Raw genomic sequence first — 24,941 nt, 5'->3', positions numbered from 1 at the left:
TCCTTAGGGGAAGGGGTTGGAGGAAAGCTTCTTTCTCATGTATGGTTTGGACTAAATGGGTCACTAGGGTCCTTGGTCACTCTGAAAGTCTGATGATATATATTATCCTATATTTGGTGGTGGTATGAGTCTACCTGTCTATTCTGTTAGGAAGAATTGTTCTCTTTTCTGGGAAGTCACAAAAGAAAACTTTTATTTAAACGAGCATACTGAGCATTGTTCTTTTACTAAGTGTTAAATAGAATGGGAGAGATGAAAAGCCAGTGAGCTTGACTTGAGGAACATTAGAAAGATGCTTCCCCTTCTCACCCCCTCAAAAAAGCCCACTTAGTATTAACAACAATAATAATAATATAATAATAAATAACTGACTTTGAGGTCCCATCTTGATACTTACTGGCTATGCAGTACTGAATAAACCACTTAACCTGGCAGTGTTTTAGGCCAAGGCTTCTTAAACTTCCACTTGCAACCCCTTCAGCACTTTTTAAACTATGGGTAGAGATGGCAACCGAGAAGTTACAGAGAAAACACTTAACTGTATTGTCAAAATTTTTTCACCTGTCTCCCTGTCATTAAATGCGGAGTCATTAACATATGAGCTACCATCTTTTGAGTGATGTTGGAAACAAATTCCAAAACTAGAAGCCAGAAGGAGATCCTGTTACTTGCGTATTTCATTTTCCTCAAAAGAAAATGATACCTATTCCAAGCATTGCCGGAGAGTGTCATAGAAGTTGCAGTTACTTGTGGGTAGTGGGTGAGGCGAGTAATTTGTCTTTGATAATACAACTTACTAGTTCTTGTTACGAAAAATTTTTTTCTGAAAAAGTCACTAAAACAGGTTTGTTCTAATTTTAAAAGTCTTGTTTTGTTGTGCTTTGTTTTGTGTTCAGGTAAAGCAGAAAGCTGCTGGTTTGCTGGAAATAGAGGCCTTCCTCCAGAGGAGAATTGAAGATGATGAAAAGGTTCAAGCAGACATTGAAAAAATTTTCCAGGAACTCTTTGTGTAATATAACTATTGATTCTTTCAGTCACTTTCATATATGTCTATTCTAAATTCTTTTACTTTAATCAAATTTTAATTTAAATCTCAGGGGACTAACATCAGCTTAAGTGGACATAAGCTTGAAGTACTCATTATTATGACCCAGGCTTTGAGAACTCAAACCTGAGTTCACATTATATGAAATTTGATAGATCAGCTTGGGACTTTTTGACTTGCCCCTTTGCTGTTCTCATCATTATAGAGCATTCTTAATGTTTCAGCCCCAGTTTTTTTGGCTAACTTCACACAGGCTAACAATAGTAATAATAAAAATAAACAGTAATGAATTCCTGACCAGGTCTTGTGCTTGTTGCTGCTTACAAAGAGCTTATATTCTATTGTGGGAAAGCAGCATGTACGTACACATATAAGTAAATGAAATATATGTGGATCGGAAAAGGACTCAGAAAGAGGTAATGTAGCTGATCTTAAAAAGAAACTAGGGATTCTAAGAAATGCAGGTGAGAAGGAAGTACCTTCCAGGCATGGAGAACGGCAATAAAGACTCGTTTGGTTGTAAAGGATTTTGTATGTCAATTGAGTACATTTGTATTTGATGCTGTAGGTCATAGGGTATCGGCCCCTAAGTGGTACACTGGATAGAATGCCAGGCCTATAATCAGGAAGACTCATATTTCTGAGTTCAAACCCGGCCTCAGATACTTACTGGCTATGTGACCCTGAGCAAGCCACCTAATCTTGTTTGCCTATGTTTCCCCATCTGTAAAATAACCTGGAGAAGGAAATGGCAGCCCACTTTAGTGTCTTTGCGAAGAAAACTTCAAATGGAGTCATGAAAACTTGGACATGATAGAAATGACTGAACAAGAGTTTACTGAAGGGGTAGGAGTTGTGTGTGTGACACATGCAGACCAATGCTTTAAGAATAATACTTTGGCAGGTAAAGGATAGATCAATGAAAGGACAAAATTTAGGTGGGGAGACCATTTAATGAACTATTGTAATTAATGCAATAATCCAGGTAAAAATGGATTAGGGGTTGAAGTAGCCTGGTGACCATGTAAGTGGAGAGAAAGGATGAGAAAAATGTTGTGGGATTCAAATAAAGATTTGGTTTCTCATTAGATATGTGGGGTGAGGAAAAGTGGGTATGTATCTGAGGCCAGAAACCTTTAATTTCCACAAAAGAAATAGGTAAATTCAGAAAAGGAATAGGTTTAGAAGATAGTGCATTCTATTCTGGACATACTGAATTTGAGATGCCTATAGATACCCAGTATAAATGTGCAATGGGTAGTTTGGTGATGTGGGATAGATGCTCAAGAAAGAGATTATGACTGGATTTATAAATCTGTGAGTCATCTGATTAGAGTGACAATTGAACCAAAGAGAACTGATGAAGTCACCAAGACAGTTTAGAAAAATTATTATTATTAGAAAAATTATTATTATTATTATTAGAAAAATAAGTGGGGACCAGTACAGTGTCTTGGGGTATAACTACATTTAGGGATCGCATGAATGTAGGATGCTCCATCATTAAAGGGGAAGGAGGAATGGTCAGATAAGAGGAGAGAAACAAGAGGAAGCAGTGACATGAAGTCACAGAAAGAAAAGGAAACTCAAGAGAAGACAGTGACCAGCAGTGTCAAATGCAGCACTGCATTCAGGAAGGATGAATGCTGATATCGGGCCTTTGGATTAGGAAATTAAGAGAACATTGGGAGAGAGAAATTTATGATGAGTGATGAGGGTAAAGCCAGATGGCAAAGAATGAGAGGAGAGATGACAGCTTTTTGGAATTTGGTTGCAAAAAGACCAGAAAGAAAATGATAACTTGAGAAAATGGGAGGATCTAGTGAGGATTTAGTAAGGAAGAGGATGGCTCACACACATATATATATACATATATATACATATATATAAACTTTTTTTTAAAAAACAGTTATGCAGCCTTTTAAAGTTTTTTTTAATTGAAGAAAAATTTATATAGTCTTTAAAAAATTTTCTCATACCAATCCTGTGTAGTAAGTAGTATATTATTCTTATTTTGCAGACAGCAATAATTCATACTAACAAAAGTTTAGTGATTAGAAAGTTGATGATTGCTTTTCTAATTTAATGGTCTCCAAATTTTTCCAATTGCACTCATCTATGAGTAAAAAATTTTGAGCATGACCTAACAGTATATGCATTTTTCCCAGTTTACAAGACAAATTATCACACTACTACACTATGAATTGTATACATTACAAAACTTATGCAGAACTAGAAATGAAAAGGAATGAGATAAAATTAAATTCTATTTAGTCCCAGAACAGGAAGTCACAGGTGTGTATTATGCAGGACAGTGACATTAGGAAGATGATAGTTTCATGGAGCATGGATTGGAGAGGAAAGAAACTTCAGGTAGCAAAACCAATTAGGAATCTATTGCAGTGGTCTAGATGAGAGGTAATGAGGACCTGAAGCATCGTGGTGGTTGTGTAAGTGGAGACAAGGGGATAGATTTGAGACTTTGTGGAGATAGAAATAATAGGATTTAGGAATTGATTGAGTTATGAGATGTGGAGGCTGAAACAAAGGGACTGGAAGGATTGTGATGCTCTTGATAGTAATAATGGGAAGATTCAGAAACAGAGATCGTTTGAAGGGATAGTAATCTATGATGCAGTCTGAAGCTCATCTCTGCCAGCTAATTCTGTGAGACTCACTGTGTCCCAAACAAAAATGAAAAGGGCTTGATGGAATTCTTTTATCTACCACTACCTCAGAATATAAAGTTAGTCTAGGGATACAGAGCCATTGAGGGGTGTCTGCTGTACTCAGTGTGGTGATCCGAAAGGCAGAGAGTGGATATGGTGCTGTAGGGAGAATTTTCCCAGTGGCATTTTTCTAGCTAATGGCTCAAGTGTCCTGGTCATTTATTTTGAGGGGCCCACACAAAGTCAGATAAGGAGGGGTGAGGAGCTTGCCCAGCCAAGGGAGAGAGTGGAAAAGGGAAATATGGTTATGTTGAAGATTGGCCATCATGGAGAGGTGGGGTTGTGATCCATCTTCCCATTCTCCAAGTGAACCCCTTTGAGGTCATGTTTCCACTTTGGAAACTAGTTAATAAAATGTATATTGCCATTCAAATTAGTCAATTTACCTTCTTTTTCTTTAGAAGCAGGTTTTTGGACGTGAATTCTTTAGAAGCAGTTTTTTGGACCTGAATTATTTGAGATAATTGCTTCAACTTTCTGGTTAATTTTTCCTACATTCATAAAATTTAATGAATCTATAATTATAGGTGGCATGCAAGTTTACTACTGTGGGAATCTCCTGATTAATCATTAAAGCTTCACTTGGAAGGAGCAGCTAGGTGATGCTGTGGGTAGAGCACTGGCCTTGGAGTCAGGAGGAACTGAGTTCAAATTCAGCCTCAAACACTTACTGTGTGGTCCTGGGCAAGTCACTTAATCCCAATTTCCTCAAAAGAAAAAAGCTTCTCTTTAGTCAGCAATTTGGTAAAAGACAGGGTAAGGCCAAGCTTTTAATATGTTTTTATGCCTTATAGTAGTTTATTTTTTTCTTCAGATTTAAATCATTTTAACAGAATAAAAATCTGAATAGTCAAGTATTCTTAATCCTAGAATAACATTTGATGAACCCGTTTATGTCCGTACCATCCTTTGATAACCCACACTGAATGGGAAAACTGATTGCCACATTGTTCAAGTATTTTGAAAAAGTGACTTAACAGAACTTCAGTCAACCAACAAGTACTTATCATACACCAAGTATGTTCTAGGCAGTGCACTATGCATTGGACACAAAGGCAGAAGCAAAAGAGCTTATGTTCTAATAAAGGGGACAATATGGATATGTATATATGATACATAGAAGGCATACTACAAATCAACTACGAGGTAGCCTTGCAAAGAATTGCATGCTTTATTCTCACTTAGTTACCAAATTAGGCTAGTCGTAAAAGAAATAGAATGTTTCTCATTCTTTTTTATCTTAGATTACAGAAGGATAAAGGTATTTATCAGTTGGATTTGGCAGTTCAGTTCCTGCTTAAACAAGGGCAAGTGGAAACAGAGAATTTTCATTTTGTGTTCGATTACTCTGATTCTGTTATCATTTCCAGGAGTGTAATTGAGGAACTGAATAATTCAATCCAGGTAATTATGAATTTTCAGGAAGAGAAAACACTGTAATTGCTATATAAATTAAGAATAATATTTTTCCCTATTTAATTTCCCCCTTCTATTTTCTCTTCTAAAATGTCATTGCTACCTTTTGTTCTTATATCACTTTCATTTCTGAATATACCTTTCTTCCCCACTTAGTGAGCCATCCTTTGTAACAGACTTAAAGAGTATTTTATTTTTTCCTCCAGTTACATGTCAAGAAAATTTTTAGGATTCATTTTTACAAGATTTTAAGTTCCAAATTTTTCTCCCTCCCTGTCTCTCCTCCCCTTTTCTGAAAATGGTAGGCAGTTTGACATAGGTTATACACATGCTATCATGTAAAAATATTTCCATATTAGTCACCATTGTGAAAGAAGAAACAGATCAAAATGAAAAAGAAAGCCTGAGAAAGAATAAAATAAGTGAAAAAATATGCTTCAGTTTGCATTCGGAGTCCATCAGTTCTTTATCTGAATATGGACAGCATTTTCCTTTATGAGTTTATTGTACTTATCTTGAGTCATCGTGCTGCCGAGAAGAGCTGTGACTGAGGCTGTGTACAATGTTGTCTTGGTTCTGATCATTTCCCTTTGCATCAGTTTATACAAGGCTTTCCAGGTTTTTCTGAAATCTGCCTGCTCATCATTTCTTATTGCATGATAGTATTCCATTCCACTCATATACCACAGTTTGTTCAGCTATTCCCCAATTGATGGGTATCCCCTCAATTTCCAATTTTTGCCACCATGACTGCTATAAATATTTCGCACATGTAGGTCCTTTTCTCTCTTTTTTTTTTTTTATGATCTCTTTGGGATACAGACCAGTAGTGGTATTGCTGGATCAAAGGGTAAATGCACAGTTTTATAGCCCTTTGGGCATAGTTTCAAATTGCTCTCCAGTGTGCTTGATCCGTAGACAACTCCACCATTAGTGTCCAAATTTTCCAACATCTTCTCCAGTATTTATCATTTTCCTTTTCTGTCATAGTAATCTGATAAGTATAAGTTGGTACCACAGAGCTATTTTAATTTGCATTTCTTTAATCAAGTGATTTAGAGTACTCTTCATATGCCTACAGCTTTGATTTCTTCATCTAAAAACTGCCTGTTCATATCATTTCACCATTTGTCAATTGGGGAATGGCTTGTAATTTTGTAAATTTGAGTTAGTTCTCTATATATTTGAGAAATGAGGCCTTTGTCAGAGACGCTGCTATCAAGATTGTTTCCCTTCTTTCTGCTTTCCTTTTAATCTTGGTTGCATTGAGGTTTTTTTTTGTACAAAAGCTTTTTAATTTAATATAATTAAAATGATCTATTTTACATGTTGTAATGCTCTCCATCTCTTGTTTGGTAATGAATTCTTCCCCTCCCCACAGGTCTGGGCTTATGTCAAAATTTATGTCTTATCCTTGATGACTAAATCATGCCAAAGGTCTGTCATATCTAACTCTTCTAATATTCTATTTACCTCCTTAGTTTCTTTCTTGCTTATTTTTTGGTTGGATTTATCAAGTTCTGAGAGGGGACAGTCAAGGTCCCCTATTAGTATAATTTAGTTATTTCTTATGGTAACTCATTTAACTTCTCCTTTAAGAATATGGATGGTATACATATGTTTAGTATTGATATTGCTTCATTGTCCATGGTATCTTTTATTTAGCAAGACATAGTTTCCTTATCTTTTTTAATTAGGTCTGTTTTTGCTTTTACTTTGTCTGAGATCAGGATCACTACTTTTTTTTTTTTAATTTTAGTTGAAATGTAATAGATTCTTCTTCAGCCCCTTACCTTTACTCTGTGTGTGTCTCCCTGCTCAAGTGTGTTTCTTGTAAACACCATATTACAGCATTCTGGTTTTTGATCTACTTTGCTCTCCACTTCCATTTTATGGGAGAGTTCATCCCATTCACATTACAGTTATGATTACTACTTGTGTATTTTCTTCCATCCTATTTGTCTTCCTGTTATGTCCTCTCTCTCCTTTCACCCTTTCCTCCTCACCAGTGTTTTGCTTCTGTCTACCTTATCTGCCCTTCCTTTTGTCAGACCCCATCCCTCCCCTTAAATTTATCTCCTCCCCTCTGACTTCCCTGTCAGGTAAGATAGATTTCCAAATTCAACTAATTGAGTATATGATTCCTTCTTTGAGCCAATATTGTTAAGAGTAAGGTTCAAGTGATACTTGCTACCTACTCTCTCATCTTACCCTCCATTGTAATAGGCCTGTTGTGCATTTTCATGTGAAATAATTTACCCCATTCTACCTCTCCCTTCTTTCTACACCCAGTGTACTCCTCTTTCTCATCCCTTAATTTTTTTATTTCATTCCCTCAAATTCACCTTATACCTATATCCTCTATGTATATCCCTTCTATCCATACTATCAGTGATGCAATTTTTAAGTATTATCTTCCTATGTAGAGATCGAAATAGTTTAGTTCTTTTGAATCCTTCTTGTTTTCTTTTCCCTTTTTAGGCTTCTTGTGAGTCTTGCCATGAGAGCTAAGATTTTTTTGTTCAATTCTGTTCTTATGAAAACTTGAAATCCTTCTATATCATTGAATTAGCCATTTTTTCCCTTGAAGTATTATGCTTAATTTTTCTGGGGAAGTGATTGTTGGTTGTAATCCTGCATCCTTTGTCTTCCAAAATATATGTTTGATGACCTCTGATCTTTTAATGTTGCAGTTGCCAAGTCCTGTGACTCACTGATACTTGAATTATTTCTTTCTGGCCAGTTGTAGGATTGACCTGAGAGTTCTAAAATTTGACTATAATGTCCCCTGGAGTTTTTATTTTGGTATCTCTTTTTCCTGAGGTGATATGTGGATTCTTTTAATGCCTATTTTGCCCTCTGGTGCCAGGATATCAGGGCAGTTTTCCTTGATAATTTCTTGAAAGATGCCGTCCAGGTCCTCTTTTAGATTATGGTTTTCAGGTAGTCCAGTGATTCTGATATTATCTCTCCTGGATCTATTTTCCAGGTCAATTGTTTTTCTCATGATACATTCCCATTTTAGATTTTCTTCCATTTTTTCATCCTTTTAAATTTGTTTGATTGATTCTTGATGTCTCATATAATCATTAGCATCCATTTGCCCAGTTCTAACTTTTAAGAAGTTGTTTTCTTCAATTAACTGTTGTACTTTCTTTTCCATTTGGCCAATTGTACTCTTTAAGAAGTTGGATTTTTTCTTCAGTGGATTTTTGTATCTCCTTTTCCATTTGACCAGTTCTTCTTTTAAAGCAGTTTTATAAGCTGTTGACTTTTTTCATAATTCTCTTGCATCACTTTAATTTCTTTTCTCATTTTTTCTTCTCCCTCTTTTATATGACTTTTAAGATCCTTTTTGAGCTCTTCCATGCATTCTTTCTGGGCTTGAGACCACTTCCAGTTTTTCTTTGGGCTTTTGCCCGTAAGTGTTTTGACATTGTTGTCCTCTTCTGAGTTTGTGGCCTGGCTTTTCCTGTCACTTTGATAACTTTCTATGGTCAGATTATTTTGTTTGTTGTTTTTTGCTCATTTCTTTTTTTTGCCTTTTTCTTTTTTTTTTAAATTTGAGCTCTGCCAGTGGCTGCAGGCCCTGACTATTTACTTGGTGTTTCACCGATGTTGCCTTGAGGCCCATGGGGGACACGTGTCTGGTCCTGTGTTGAGGAGATGGGGTGAGGGGTGGCTAATGCTGCTGGAGGCAGTAGGGGTCTGGTAGCTTACCTGGTGCTAAACTGGAGTTCTAGAGGTGGTATCTGGAATATGCTGAGGTTGCTGAGGTGTTTCTTCGTTTTCCCAGGCCTACATTGAAACGTGGTTGTCTGGATGTTGAAGGCTGCCTGTTTTCCTGGGGCTATGCTGAAGCACATTTAGTTTTGGCCTACTTTCTTGTCATGCCCAAGGATGCCTGTTTGCCTGGGGCTATGCTGAAGCACAGGGTGGTTCCTGGAGCTGGAGTCTGCTAGTTGCCCTGGCTATGCTAGGGCACATGGGGGTCCTGGTGTTGGCATTTGTCTGCTCCACCATCTTTGTATGTGGCAAAGATAGTCAGGGAAAGTGAGCAGGTTGGGGAACTGAGGGTTTGAGGGAATATCAGTATGTAAGTTGAAATCCCGTAGTATAAGGACATGATTTGGGGAGGAAAGAAAAATTGTAAGCCCAGAATCAAACTCATTGAAGAAAGAAGAGAAGTGATATGGGGAAATCTGTAAATAATAACTGCTAGGATTCTGAGTGATTGGAAGATGTAAGTTGTATGGGCCTCAAAGGAGGAGAGTTTACTAAGAGATAATGGATGGGGGTAGGAGAGAATCTGGAAGCAGCAGTGGGGAGTGAAGATTATCCTAATTCCCTCACTTCAACCATCGAGTTGAGGAAATGAGTGAAAGTGCAGACAGTACTGGAAAGGGTAGCCAGAAAGGCTGTCACTAGGTGGGAGTCAGATCTTGGTGAGTGCCAGGGGATGGAAGGACAGAAAAGGAAAAGATTTAAGATGAAGGCAAGTTTGTTGCCATGGATTAGGCATTCCAGAGGGCACAATGGGAGGGGTAGGTAACATTGAGTTAGAACTTTCATGTGGGAAGGTTGAGGGAGGGTGGGAATAAAAAATCATGTAATGGGGAATGGGAATTAGATGACCCACAGGGATTCAGAAATACTGAGATTTGAGGTTGTAGGATGGGGTATGAGTATGTTAATCTTTAAATGAAAGGTACTTTTCTTCTTCCCAGAGAAGACTAGAGATCAGGCAGGAAACACCCATAACATGATGGAAGGCTCCTGGTTGGATGGAAGGCCTCTTTCTTCCTCTCCTCTTCCCTCTGAAAGCTGGAGATCAGGCAGGAGATGGCTCAGCAGGAGAAGGAAGTCAGGTCCAGTCCCATGCTACCTTTTCTCTTTTTCTTCCCTCAGGGGACATGCACAGGAGAGAGAAGGTAGTCACATATAAAGTGGAGCTTTACTCCCCCTGGCAAAGGCTGGAGAAAGGGCAGTCACACCTGGCCCAACGCTGCCTGTCCTTTCCCTCTTTCCTCAGGGTCATACAACTCCCTGATAATTTGGTTTCCTTCTTTCTTTACATCAAGTTAACTAATAGTGTATATATTTTTATTATTTTATTTAAAAAACAGGTCCTAGTTTTATTTATAAATTCAGTGGGGGTTTTGTTTTTACTTTCAACTTTGTTAATCTCTCCTTTGATTTTCAGGATTTCTGTTTTGGTGTTTTGAGAGAAATGTTTACTTTGTTGATTTTCTATTTTTTTTAGTTGCATGCCCAATTCATTGATCTGTTCTTTTTCTCTTTTACTGATATAAGCATTTAAAGATAGTAAATTTCCCCTGAGTACTTCTTTAACTGCATCCCACAAATTTTGGTATGTTCTCTCACTATTGTTATTATCTGTAATGAAATTATTGATTGTTTCTATTATTTGTTATTTGATCCACCCATTCTTTAGGATTGTTAGTTTCTATTTAATTTTAAATGTTTGTTTTAGAGACTCTTTATTAATTTTTAAAAATTTCTTTATGGTCAGAAAAACATGCATTTTATTTTTCTGCATTTGTCTGTGAGATTTTTATGCCTTAATCCAAGGTCAATTTTTTTAAAGATTTCATGCACAGTTTTCTTTTTCCAATCAATAGTCTAAAAACGTCCATCATATCTAATTTTTCTATAATTCTATGGTTAGATTTATTCAGAGAGTTAATTGAGATCCCTATTATAGTTTCACTGTCAATTTCCTTCTATAATTCATTTAGCTGTCCCTTTAAGAATTTAAATGCTATGCCATTTGGGGAATATATGTTCACTTTATTGTCTATGGTTTTTGGTGGTGTTGTCATTTCATTGATGTTCAACTCCAGATATAGGAATGGTTTGCCTTCTTCAGCTCATTTTGCAGATGAAGAAACTGAGGCAAACTGGGTTAAGTGACTTGCTTAGAGTCACATAGCTAGTAAGTGTATGAGACCAGATTTGAGCTCAGATCTTCCTCAGACCTTTCAGAGCCAATGTTCTATCCACCGTGCCACCTATTTGTCTTATTATCTATGGTAATTTTTAGCAAAATGTCATTTCCCTTTCAAAATCTCTTTCAATTAGGTCACTTTTGCTTTTGCCTTGTCTCAGATTATGATTGCTATTCCTGCCTTTTTTATTTCAACTGAAGCATAATCAGTTATGCTCCAGTCCCTTATTTTAACTCTGTGCACATCTTTCTGTTTCAAGCATGTTTTTGGTAAACAACATATTGTTGGATTCTAGTTTCTAATCTTCTATCTACTTCCATTTTATGGGTGCGTTCACCCTATTCACATTCACAATTAAGACTGCTAACTGTGTATTTCTCTTCATCTTATTCTCATTCTTTTCCTTCTCTTTTCCTGCTGCCCTCACTTTAAAAGTTTGTTTTGCTTTTGACAATGTAACTTTCCTTCTCCCTAGACTCCCTCTCCCTTCCCCACCTAAGGAGGGTATAGTTATGTACCCAAAAGTGCATAATCATTTCAGCTCAGTTCAGGGAAGTTCAAGTGTTGACTATTCCCTGTCTCTTCCATGGCACATTTATTCCTTCTAACCTTAAACATTTGTGTGTGAGGTAATTTTCTCCTTTCTTCCACTCTCTTCCCTATTCTCCCAGTGCATTCCTCTTCCCTACCTTTCCATTCTTCTTTTGAGATTATCCAAGCATATTAGAATCACATATAGGCCTTCTGATCCTCCAAGACCTCTGGTGAGGATAGATTTCTGAGGGATTATATGTATTATCCTCCATATAAGAATGTAAACAGTTTAACCTTGTTTCATTCCTTATAATTTCTGTCATGTTTATCTTTTTATACTTCTTTTGAGTAAAATTTCTGTCAATTGTTTTCTATATCAGTTTTCAGTTCAGCTCTGCTCTTTTCTTCAGGAATGCTTGGAAATCCTTTATTTTATTACAGATCCATTTTTTTACCTTGTAGGGTTACATATTATTTTAATAGATAGGTTATTGTTAGCTATGAGCTTAGATCTTTTACCTTCTGGAATAGCATTTCAACCTTTCCATTCCTTTAAAGCAGTGGCTATTACATCTTGTGTGATCCTGACTGTGGCTTCTCAGTAATAGGATGCTTTCTTTCTAGTTGCTTGTAGTATTTCCTCCATGACTTGAGAGCTCTGGATTTTAGCTATAATATTCTTGGGAGTTTTCATTTGGGGTTTCTTTCAGGAGGTACCTTGTAGATTTTTCAATTTCTACTTTGCTCTCTGTTTCTAAAAGATCTAGGCAAATTTTCTTTTATGATTTCTTGAAATATGATGTCTAGGCTCTTTATTTTTGTCTGTGGTTTTCTCATGAGTCTCATGATTCAATCATGATTCTCATGATTGTTAAATTATTTCTTTTTCATCTGCTTTCCAGATCAGCTTTTTTTCCTTTGAGATATTTCACAATTTTTTCCATATTATTCAGTTTTTTTAAACTTTATTATTTCTTGATGTCTCATGGTATCCTTTATCAGTTTCCATTTGGCCAATTTTGATTTTCAGGGAACTATTTTTTTTCAGTAAGGTTTTAGATCTTTTTTCATGCTATGAATTCTCTTTTCCTATTATTTCAATTTTTCAAATCTCATTGCATCCTGGGCCATCTCTAGTCCTCCTTTAGAATATCTGGTCACTGGATTCAGATGGGTCTGGAGGGGAAGTGAGGTTGGTGACCTTGCATAGCCTTCCCTCACTCAAAACAAGTCAAGTGCAAGTCATGTCATTGTTTCTCTGATGGGATGATCTTCTTCAGCAACAAAGGATGAACACAACAACAGGGATGATGCCTTTTAATCACTTGTAATATGCTCCAGCATCTTTACACTCACCAGTGTCCTTCAGTAATCCATAAGTTAATTTTAAAGAAACTGTGATTATGATTGACCGCCAAATAGTATCACAAGAAGAGAGACCTTTGTTTGAGGAAAACACTTGAGGTGGTTAAAAACATGGCACAGTTTTCCAAAGATAACTAATCTTACTCTTTTTTCCTATTTTACTCCAAGCACGGTTCATTGTCAGTACTCATCTTGGTACATATTTTTACAGATTTGGAGTCAGACCCAAGTTCAAATCTAGCCTCAGACACTTATTAGTTGTGTGGCCTTGGGCAAGTCTCTTAGGCTCTCTGTGCCTCAGTTCCCTCATGTGTAAAATGTCAGTAAGCATTTATTAATAAGTACCTGCCATGTACCAGGCACTGTGCTACAAAGAGAGGCAAGACAGTCCCTGCTTTTGAGTTCATCATCTAATGAGGGAGATAACCTACAGACAACTATGTATAAACAAGCTCTAAACAAGATAAATAGGAAATAACAGACAGAAGGAAGGCCCTAGAATTCACAGAAACTGGGAAAAAGACTTCCTATAAAAGGCCAAATTTTAGTTGGGACTTTTAAGAAGCCAGGGAAGCCAGGAGGCAGAGATGAGGGAAGCATACCAGGCATGCCAGATGGCCAGAGAAAATGCCATGTTTATGGAACAGTCATGAGGCCATTGTCCCTGGATCTATCAGAGTACTAGGTGGGGATGTATGAGGTGTAAGAAGACTGGAAAGGCTGGGGGAATGGGTCATTAGGAAGGGCTTAAAAGGCCAAAGAGAGTATTTTATATGTGATTCTGAAGGTGATAGGGAGCCACTGGAGTTTATCAAGTGTGGGAATTGCACTTTAGGAAAATCATTTTAGTGGCTGAATGGAGGAAGGATGGACTAATACTAAAACAATCAGCCTCTCAGAATTGTTGGGAATATAAAATGAAATATTTATAAAGCATCTTGCAAGCCTAAAATGCTATTTAAATACTAGGTATTGCTACATGTCAGAATGTAGACAATAGGTATTCTTCATCCACTTGTTTTTCCAGAGTGGATAGTTGGGCCAAATTACTTTAAGTATTTATGGACTTCATTTATGAGGTTTAGCAGTATTCTAGAACCTGATGCAATCAAAACATGTCATATGAAAAGAAGAGCAATTAAAGCACATCTACAGAGAATCATTCTTCAGTTTGGATCCGTTAATGGATATCTTCCATGACTATGGCAAATAATGTTGTCATATGCATCTTGTTTTATACTTCAAATTGATGTTAAAAATCAGAGGTTTACTGATATTGTCACAAATTATCTGGTATTACATATTTCATGGAATTTTATATAATTCTGACTTGGATGGGAGAAACTTTCTTGAAGGTACCTTTGAGGTTACTTCTTGTTTATAACTCCTGAAGGCTGGAAGGTCTTTTCTTTTGTTTTTAATCTTGCTTATCTTTTAGAGGTGGCACAGTGGATAGAGAGCAGGGTCTTGAGCCAGAATGACTTGAGTTCAAATCCAGTCTCAGATACTTAACTAGCTGTGTGGCCCTAGGAAAGCCATTTTACTTGTCTGGCTCTGTTTTCTCATCTATTAAATGGGGTGATAATAATACCTACCTCCCCAGGATGGATGTGATGATAAAATGAGATATTTGTGAGGCATTTTGCAAACCTTAAAGTACTCTGCAAATGCTAACTATTATGATGTTAGGGGATCTAGTTATATTTAGTTACGAGGCTAGTGCCTTGTAACAATGGTCAGTTCTTTATCAGCTCCCTCCAAAGTTACATTTTTATAACAGTATACTTATCTCAATGATGTGCAGAATTGTAAAATCTAAACATCAGAATGTGTCGTTCTCATTTTTTTTGCAAGGCCCAAGCTCAAAGGAAAATCACCAGCATGTTACAAAATAAAAAATATCACAAAGGAATATTTCAGATCGAATGGGAACATAAAAAAATGGAGATGGAAATGGAAGACCTAAACCAGAAGGCTTGGGATATTCAGATGTTGTTTCTTTCAAGAGCTCATCAGATGGTAAATTACTCTTCTGAATATAGATCACTTTAAAAAATGTATTTGAATGGATCCAGTGGCATTTTATAAAATATCTTTTGATTCTACAATTATCAATCAATCAGCAAGTATCTATTAAGTGCTTACTATGTGCCAGACTGATACAAATACGGCGAATGAAGCAATCCCTCCTCAAAAGTAACTTACATTCTAACCAGGTAGACTGCAAACACCCTATGTAAATATGTACATACAGAGTAAGTACAAAGTAGTTAAATATAGCATAGTTTAAAAGGCAAGTTATCAGCAGCGAAGGCTAGAGTGGCTTCATATTATATAAGGCAATAATTAAGATATGGAAATGAAGAGGGAGGGCATTCTAGGCATGGGGAACAACCATTGCAAAGGCATGGAGATAGGAAGTGGAGTGTGAAGAATGGAGAGAGCTAGTTTGGCTGAATCACAGAATGAGAGGAATGTAAGAGTGGGGCAGAAAGGTTGGGGCAAGATTGTGAGAGGTTTTCAAAGCTAAACAGAAGGGTTTATAATTTTTTAATGGGGAGTTTCTGGAGTTTACTGGGTAGGGAAGTGACATGGTCAGATCTGTACTTAAGGAAAAACACCTTTTGTAACCAGTGTGAAGGAAGATGGATTAGAAAGCTGGAAGACCAATAAAGAGGCTATGGAAATAATGTAGGCAAGAGGTGACAAGAGCCTAAGCTAAAGAGGCAACTGTGTGAATAAAGAATCAGATTTGATTTGACAACTGATTATATTTGTGAGGTGAGAGGAGAGTAAGATTCAGTCAATAAATATTGTGCCAGGCACTGTAATGTGTCCTGGGGATACAAAGGTAGGCAGAAGCCAGTTCCTGCTCTCCAAGAATTCACAATGCAATAGGCAGAGACAATATATAAAAAGAGGCTACAAAGGAGAGATGGGGGCATGATGAAGTCCAGAGTACAGCAGTATGAGAAATGATGAGATGATCACCTTGCCCCCTCCTTAAATGGAGGATTTGGGAGGAGCTCTCCAATGTCCACCCTCTACCCTCTCCAATCAGAGGAAAGGAGGGACCCTAGAGGCAAGAGATACAGAGGACACGTGAGTTTCAGAATTGATTCAGAATTGATTAACCTTGCAAGATAAGTTTCTTGAGACTACAATGACATCTTGAACTGGAATTATGGTGGAAAATGAGTACCAAGACTTGAGATTAGAGTATGGGTGGTCAAGTTTAAATCATCATCACTGTATATAGAATATCCTTAATATCTAAAGGAGGTGGTGAAAAAAATCATGGTGAACAAATAGCATCTTTGAATACCATAGAGTAGAATGACACATTAGTTGTTTATTACATAAATATTATTATATAAATCTATATTCATTATATATTATTAAATATTATGTATATTATATAGTATTGTAATTCATTATATTATTACAATATTATATTGTTATATTATGTAATATATAATACATATATAACATATAATATATATTAAATATGTATTATATATTATTAAATATATATTATCAAATACTATTATATAAATAGAATAACAAAAAGTGTAAACTTTTCATCTGTATTAATATGATTATACAGTGATATATGTTAATATATTAATATAACCGTTCTTCCTCCTAGTACCTAAAAGAACAAAATTATGACACCACGATTGGCTTTCAGATTTCTCTAATGGAGCAGACTCTTGCTGCTTTAGATAAAGTAAGATTCAACCTTACTGTACGTAATATAAATTCTGAAATGTGCCTAAATTAATATTTGTAATGAGTTTCAGGGTGAAATTAGAGGTTTTAATTATCAGGAATCTAAGTTCACTTCAGTATTTATGATGTACCTAATATGCAAAATTTTTGTCCTTGGTTGCTGGGGAGACAAAGACAAAAAACAAAGCTATCCCTGCTTTCAAGGAGTGTGTGCTGGGGGGCAGAGGGTGGTGGTGGAGATTATATCTATTACCTGTATATAACCACACGTAAGGCTTCAAGGAAGAGGCAGCTAAGCAGAGTGTTAAAGACGAGGATTCTGTGAAGTGAAATAGAAAAGAATACATCCTAGGCATGGCAACAAATGCAAATTCACAGAGGCCAGAAGTGGCATGTCCAGTTTGGCTAGAATGTAGAGGGTATGAAGGGCAGTCATTTGTGATAAGGCCTTAAATGCCAGCCTAAGGAGTTCAAAGTTTGTCTCAGAAGCAGTAAGGAGCTACTGAAGGCTTTGGTTGTTGTTGCTTTTTAGCATGGGAGTGACATCATTTTAGGAAGATTATTTTGGCAGCTCCTACGTGAAAGCTGGAGAGAAGAAAATACTAAAAGCAGGGAGGCGAATCTGGGTGACTCGGAGGAAATATAAATGAGGCTGAGAGGAAGATAAGCTCTAAACCTACCACCTTAAAGATACTTATGGCATCTCCAGGTGGAAATGCCCAGCAGGCAACTGGCTGTGTGAGATTATGAGTTCAAAAGAGATCAGGGCTGGTCTGCAGAGTTCATAATTGAACCCAGGACAACAGATGAGAAGACCAAATCATGCTTTCAGGGAGACAGTACAAAAGAATACACAATTAAGAGAACTAGGAGAGAACAACATCACAGATAAGAAAGGAAGAGACGGAATCTCAAAGAGGGTAGTCAGCAGGGTCAACAGTTGAAAAGAGGTCAAGGAGGACAATGACTAAGGAAAGACTCTTAATTGTTGGCAGTCTTTGAGTAGAGGTGGGAGAAGAGGGAAGAGAGCAAGAATGAAAGTGGTTGGGAAGTAAATGTAGATAGTAGTGGGGGCAACTTTCTAGGAATTTTGCAGGGAAAAGGAAAAAGTGACATAGGACAATAGCTTGAATGGATGGCAGGGTCATATCAACAATTTTTAAGAATTAGAGATACACGGCAATAAGCAGCAGGTAAGGAGCCCACGAGGAAGAATGATCCATGAGGCAAACAAGAGGAAAAGGAATCAAGGGTATAAATACAGGGTTTGGAGTATGGGGCAATGGAGGAGAATGTATATAGGTGGAGGGATTTTGAGATGTAACATAAGGAAGAACTGAGTGAATGAAAAAACAATCAACAAGCATTAATTAGCACCTGTATGTGCCAGGCTGGAGCTGCAAATACAAAGAATGAAACTATCTCTTACTCTTAAGGAGCTTACATTATATTGTGGGATACAGATATATATGTAAATATATACAGAATATACACATAAAGAAAATATAAATAAACATAAGGTATTTAAATATAAGGTTAGGGTAACAGGGCCCTATCAGTTGAGGGGGGGATGGATCAAGAAAGATTTCAAATGTAGAAGGTGGTGTTTGAGTTGTGGTTTGAAAGGAGAGATTCTGTGATGCAGAGTTGAGGAGGGAAGACATTCTAGTCATAAGGTGGAAAAAGGAAAGAAGCCAGAGTAAGGCTGATTAACTGGGAGAATGATGAGGGATGAAAGGGTATAAAAATTAGAGATTGCATTAGGCAAAGGATTAGAGAGTAAGAAATTTCAATTCTGCAATTCAGTTCTCAGTCTGGGAAACCTGGTAGTATATACTATAATCACCTTAGCAACTTGTATGTGACAAGTGTCACTGGATGAGTGACCTTAGAGTTCAGATCTTCAGAGCCAACTGGATGGCACCAGTGATGAGGGCTGGAAAGGGGGACGGGATGGATAAAATTCTGAAATCCCCCAAAGACTACAGTACAGGGGCAGGTCACCTGGAATGAATCTGCAAACTCAAGCATTGTTAAAGTCAAGGTGGTAAAGATTTATTACCCCTTTCAGTGGGCAAGAGTTCTTAGGGAACTTGCAACCTTAGAGGAGTAAAGGAGTAAAAATTTATATAGGATATTCTGTAGTAAAACATATCAAATATGCTAACTAAGTGATTCAGGGTGAGATTAAAGAGTGGTTAGTTCTTAAAGGAACATGCACTTTTGGTATCTGCTGCGCAAGTATTTTACCCAGAGTTCATCAGGAAATAGCCCAAGAGCAGGCTACATGGAGGTGTGAGCTTAGTCCTGAAACGTCACCAAGTCAACTAGTGATCAGGCCAGGACTGACTAAAGAATACCAGGCTGCTCTCATCAATGTCTCGTTAGACAAGATAAATGTAAGGGAGCATATGTATGCCTAAGTCTAGGATATATAAGATTGGTCAGTGAGTAGATGTCATTATGACCCAGTGCACAGCCAGTTCAGCCAGTACACAGATGGTTCACACTAACAAATTCTATAGGTGCAGCTGTATCAGGAAAAGAAATAAAAGTTTAACTAGGGTAGGCTGTGTCCTTGGGCTGGAGAGACATTTCCTGGGATAGTGTTCAGCAGTTGGGGAGAAATGTGATTTTGAAAGAGAAATATGATTTAGAATTAGGGTCTAAGCACATGCACCCAAGCACCCCATCATTAGTACTTGAAAAACTTGTATCTGATAAAATGTTTGTAATCTTTTCTAAGTATTCTGCACAAAGTAAATGCTCAATATTTATTGATGCTTAGGTAAAACTAAGATTATAAAAACAAAGTCATTTTGGGCTGAGTTGATGTTCCAACTTTTTTACTCTTATTGCTTCACTTTCCAGGGTTATACAGAGTATTTCAATTGCTATTATGTCAAAGATAATTCACATTTGTAACAGAATATGGTTAAGCTTTTTAATAGCATCCTCACATAATATGTTTCAATGCCTTTTTCATATATTTTTTCTTGGGGGGGGGGTGTGATGGTGTCATGATGAAATTTCTAGCACCACAATAAAAATGTGGAAGACCGAAAAGAGACATTGAACAAACTGATAAAAATCAACGATCAACAAGATGTAGATAATTATACTCTAAGCTGCCTTCTACATGAAGAGTTGGTGTCTGTCTCTGAAAGAAAACACATCTGTCAATCATTTGGTAAGCCAATTTTTGCCAACCATGGGATGTAATACAATTACCTTTCTACAACTGAAAAGTTGGCTAGCAGATTTAAGTCACATAGCAGTTTACCATTTTGTTATAGCACTTCACAAGGTTCTTGATATACTTGAAAATCTTATTAATCCAGTTATCACAAAGGAATTTCTTCAGTATCTTAGACAGTGATTCCACTTTGTTGTTTTTTGAAACAGGGCCTAAGCTGACTTATCAAAAGATTTTCAGAGAACGTTATGAGGCTACATTACAACAACAAAAGCTAATTGGTATTTCAAAAGAGCAGTATGAACAAATTTCAGTTTTACAGGCAGAGGTTGAAAGATTAAGAATGAAAACATTTCCTGCACTTATTCAAATGTAGAAATACTGGCGAGATCCGTGAGGCAGAAGATATCAAATATCATGAAGAAATCTGTGTTCTCAGGCATTTGAAATTTCTTTTTCTTTTTCAGTTAAAAACAAAATGCTGTTTTTTTCTTAAAATCTACCCTTACTTGAAATGTAGCTTTTCCCAAAAGGCTGTAAAAATGTAAATTCTATATTTAATGAATAAAAGTTTTTTTTTTTTTTAAAATCTGTGTCTCAGTTTAAGAAAGCAAGAGCAAGTCTTTGCAGGATGTTAGCTTAGAAAGTAATTAAAACATTCACATTTTTTAACCCAGAGACCTCAGTAAAAGGCATCAAGATAGTAAATGATAAAAAGTATATAAAAAATATTAGCATCACTTTTTTGTAGTTGGAAAGAACAGAAAACAAAGTATATGTCCATCAGTTGGGAGTGGAATAGTGCTACACTGTGAGAAATAACGAAATGAAACAAACAGAGACGCAGGGAAAGATTTCTATTTCACAATACAAAGTGAAATTAGCAGAACCACAAAAACATCTACACTATGGCTATAGCAATGTCATTGGGAAGAACAAAATCAAGTGAATGCTGTGAAATTATGATGAAGCTGAGTCCCAAAGAAGAGAATGTATCGATCCTTTCATTGCAGAGGTAGGGTACTATGGCTGTAGAACACTGTGCATGTCAGATTAGAAGATGTGGGGATTAGTTTTCTAACAGTATTTTCCCCTTTTTATTATTCTTAGAGAGGTAGAGGGTATATTGGAAACGAAGGGAATATAAAACAAAAGATATAAATAAAAAAAATTTTAAAAACATTTTTAAAAGACTATTATCTCAATGGAAAGTGGACAACATCTATTTTATTCATTTACCCAAAGGAGATTTTCTCAAGTATAATATGAAAATTAAGGCAATTTTTCTTTTCTTTTTTAAAATAGAAATATGTGAGTTGCTTTATTTGATAAACAAGAGAAGCCTTTTTTCATGCATATCTAAAGCATAAACATTTTCAGGTTCTAATGCTTGTTTCTTTGTTGATGTTTTAATTTGTTATTTATTTTAAACATTTTTTTAAAAAATTGAGTTTGAAATTCTCTCCCTCCCACAAATCCCTCCCCTATCCCACTGAGAAGGCAAGCAATATGATAAGCATTATACATATGAAATCATGCAAAATATTTTTCCAGATTAGCCATGTTACCAAAAAAAGAAAAAAAAACAAAGTAAGAAAATCATAATTCAGTTTGCCCTCAGAATTCATCAGTTCTCTCTGTGGAAGTGGATAGCAGGTTTCAACATGAGTCTTTTCAGATTGTCTTGCATCACTGTATTGGTTAGAATAAGTCCTTCACTGTTTATATCCTTTCAATATTACTGGTACTGATAATCATATACCACAACTTGTTCAGTCATTCCCCAGGTGATAGACATTTCTATTTCCAATTTTTTGCCACCACAAAAAGAGATGCTATAAATATTTTTGTATATATAGTCCCTTTTACTTTGATCTCTTGGATACATACCTTGTAGTGGTCTTTCTGAGCAAAAGGGTATGCACAGTTTTACAACCCTTTTGGCGCAGTTAAAATTGTTCTCTAGAATGGTTGGACCAGTTCACAACTCTACCAACAGTTCATTAGTATGCCTATCTCCCCACAAACAGCTGGAAAAATACACAAAAAATTGACCATAAAAAGCTACTAAAGTGACAGGGAAGATTAAGACACAAACTCAGAAGACAACAATGTGAAAACAAAGTCTCAAAAAATGCTAAATGGACACAAGCCCAATAAGAGTTCTGGGAAGAGTTGAAGAGATAAAGAGCACTAGAGGAAAAATTGGAAAAAGAAAGGAAAGTGATGCAAGAAAATTATAAAAAGAGAATTAACAGCTTGGTAAAAGAGGCACAAAAATTACCAAAGAAAATAACACTTTCAAAAGCAGAATTGGCCCTAATGGTACAAGTATAAAAATTCACTTTATTGAGTCCCTTATAATTTCTCTTTCATCTTTACCTTTTTCTGCTTGAGTCCTGTGTCAAATTTTCATTCACCTTCATCTTTTCATTAGGAATACTTGAAATTCCTCTGTTTCATTAAATATCTGTTTTTCTCACTGAAAGATTATATATTCAGTTTTGCTGGGTAGGTTATTCTTGGTTGTAATCCTAGCTCCTTTGCCTTCCAAAATATTATATTCCAAACACTCTTTTCCTTTAATGTGGAAGCTGCTAAATCTTGTGTGATACTGACTGTGGCTCCACAGTATATGAATTGTTTCTGTCTGGCTGCTTGAAGTGTTTTCTCTTTGACCTGGAAGCTCTAGAATTTGGCTAAAATGTTCTTGGGAGTTTTCATTTTGGGATCTCTGTCAGGAGGTGATCAGTGGCTTCTTTCCATTTCCAATTGAACCTTTGGATCTAAGATACTGGGGTACTATTTTCCTTGATAATTTATTGAAATATGATGTCTAGACTTTTTTTTGTTCATAGCTTTCTGCTAGTCCAGTAATTAACTCTTAAATGATCTCTTCTTGATCTTTTCTGTAGGTTGGTTTTTCAAATGAAATATTTCACATTTTCTTCCCCTTTTTTTCATTCTTTTGACTATTTTGTTTCTTTTTGTGTCACGGAGTCATTAGCTTCTACTTGCCCAGTTCCAATTTTTAAAGAATTATTTTCTTCAGTGAGCTTTTGGACCTCTTTTTCCATATGGCTAATTTTGCTTTTTAAAGAGTTTTTTAGTCTTTTTATTTTAGTTTCCAATATTTTAATAACATTTTGAATTTCAAATTTTCCCTCTCCTTCGCCAACATGGCAAACAATGATATAGGCTATATATGTACAATCATATTAAACACCTGAAGGCACTCCAACCCCTACCCCCACTCCAGTGTAACAGAACTTTCCGGCAGACCTCCTATTATCTTAGGTTGGGAAATTATCTCACATCAACCTTTTGTTGCCTCTGCTGCTCCAGAATTCAATTTGAGGCATTGAAGTTTTTTTTGAGGGGAATATTATAATTCATAATGTTAGAATCAGAATTTCGATTTCTGACAGCTATCATGGCTCCACTTCAAGGCAATTTTTCAAAATAAAATATTAAACACATTAGGCCTCATTCTACCAAAGAAGTAAACTGATCACTTTTTAAAAGTGGTATTAACTCTTCCTTAGCATTGGAATCAGTTTAGAGCCTGGATTCATTATAACATCTCATGCTATTCACAAGTTAGGTTATTAGTATAAAATATATTCTTGTTACTTGATAACTCACTGCTGTGTTTTTTTGACATCATAGTAATAGTATATGCAACAGTCTTGATGTATTTATTCAGTAAGGGAGCTCATTTGCAAACAAATGAAAACAAATGCATAAAAGGCTTTGCCATATTTCAAGGATTCGTGATTTCTTGTTCTTTGGTAGATCAGACCCACTGTAACTGTCTTCCAAAGTGTCAAAAATTTCATTATGCTGCAGTCAGGGTGTTGATGAGCTTCTTTGGTCCTTAGCTAAGTATAGGTAAGATTTAAAACTTGGTATAGGTCCTGGTAAGGTTTATAAAAGTCCTTTAAGAACCCAAAATCCAGCTCCATGCCACAACGAGCTACCACTGCAAAGCTTTCCATGGAATTGCACTTAACCATAGTATAACAGAATCAGAGCCAGCCTTGGAACCAGGAAACCAAATTTAAGCCCCACTTCTAAAATATACTGCCTGTATGACCCTGGGAAAACCACTTAAAGCTCTCAATGCACTAGGTAACTGTAAGACAATGGGTTAGAGACCTGTAGAGCAAGTTTCTTTTGTCAATGAAATCACAGGTCCTATTTCTATCTCTATTTTGCTGCTTAATGCACCATTTTTTTTCACTTATGTACTTGGTACTTTCTAGAGAAGGGGTCTTAAAACTTTTTTGCTTATGCACTTCTATTAATAAAAATAAAGTGCTGCAGTCCAGCTGTTGCTGGGCTCATGTAGGGAAAAGTTAGGAGTTTGCACTGCTAGAAAAGGGTTGCAGTACTGGGCTGTAACCAGCGGGTAGGTTGTGTTGCAGACATTCCATGACTGGCTATATCCCACCTTTTGGGGCTTGTGGTTCCCATCTTCTAGAAGATCATGTAGAGAATACTAACATGAATAAAGATAGTCCCTTCTCTCAACGAACAAAACATGTAATTGTAATACAAAACAAGGTATATCTGCTATGAGAAACTGTAGAAGTTCAGGAAAGGAAAAGAGATGATTGGTTTGCGGGTTCAGGGAAGTCTTAATGTAATTTAGTATGTCAATGACTAAGATCTGAATAATATAACCAAAAAGAAAAGCAAAAATGCAGGTCACATTCATGGGAATGGGGGAGTAGAAGATAAAGTTAGGAACCTAGAATGCCACATTCATTTAAGACTTTATTCAGCAAATAATGAGAAGCCACTATTTGTTTCAGGAGAGAGTGAAATATTTACAGCTGTGCTTTAGAAATATTTTACAAATATGTACTGCTAAGAGTCCAGGTCAAAAACGAGAGCTTAAAGTGGAATAGTGGCAGAAAGCATGTCAAAGGGAATTGATTTCAAGAGACAAT

General features: G+C 36.4%; 1 protein-coding gene across 2 annotated transcripts in view; it reads left to right on the top strand.

The window, feature by feature from the left end:
* Positions 1 to 20,547, top strand: part of LOC140512407 (cilia- and flagella-associated protein 43-like) — a 165,021-nt gene extending 144,474 nt beyond the window's left edge. The window contains exons 34-39 of one of the 2 annotated variants that reach the window (XM_072621529.1): positions 897 to 1,009; positions 5,019 to 5,178; positions 14,913 to 15,077; positions 16,708 to 16,788; positions 19,827 to 19,980; positions 20,196 to 20,547. In XM_072621529.1, the coding sequence (XP_072477630.1) occupies positions 897 to 1,009; positions 5,019 to 5,178; positions 14,913 to 15,077; positions 16,708 to 16,788; positions 19,827 to 19,980; positions 20,196 to 20,362 (840 nt within the window). In that variant the 3' untranslated portion in view covers positions 20,363 to 20,547. The remainder of the gene's footprint in view (positions 1 to 896; positions 1,010 to 5,018; positions 5,179 to 14,912; positions 15,078 to 16,707; positions 16,789 to 19,826; positions 19,981 to 20,195) is intronic. The other variant, XM_072621531.1, reaches the window with a different exon arrangement.
* The last annotated feature ends 4,394 nt before the right edge of the window (positions 20,548 to 24,941 follow it).

Source organism: Notamacropus eugenii, chromosome 1 (assembly GCF_028372415.1).
Source record: "Notamacropus eugenii isolate mMacEug1 chromosome 1, mMacEug1.pri_v2, whole genome shotgun sequence".
In the NCBI taxonomy this organism is placed as follows: Eukaryota; Metazoa; Chordata; class Mammalia; order Diprotodontia; family Macropodidae; genus Notamacropus; species Notamacropus eugenii.
The sequence above is the reverse complement of the archived record's forward strand: the minus strand, read 5'-3'. Positions and strand labels throughout refer to the sequence as shown.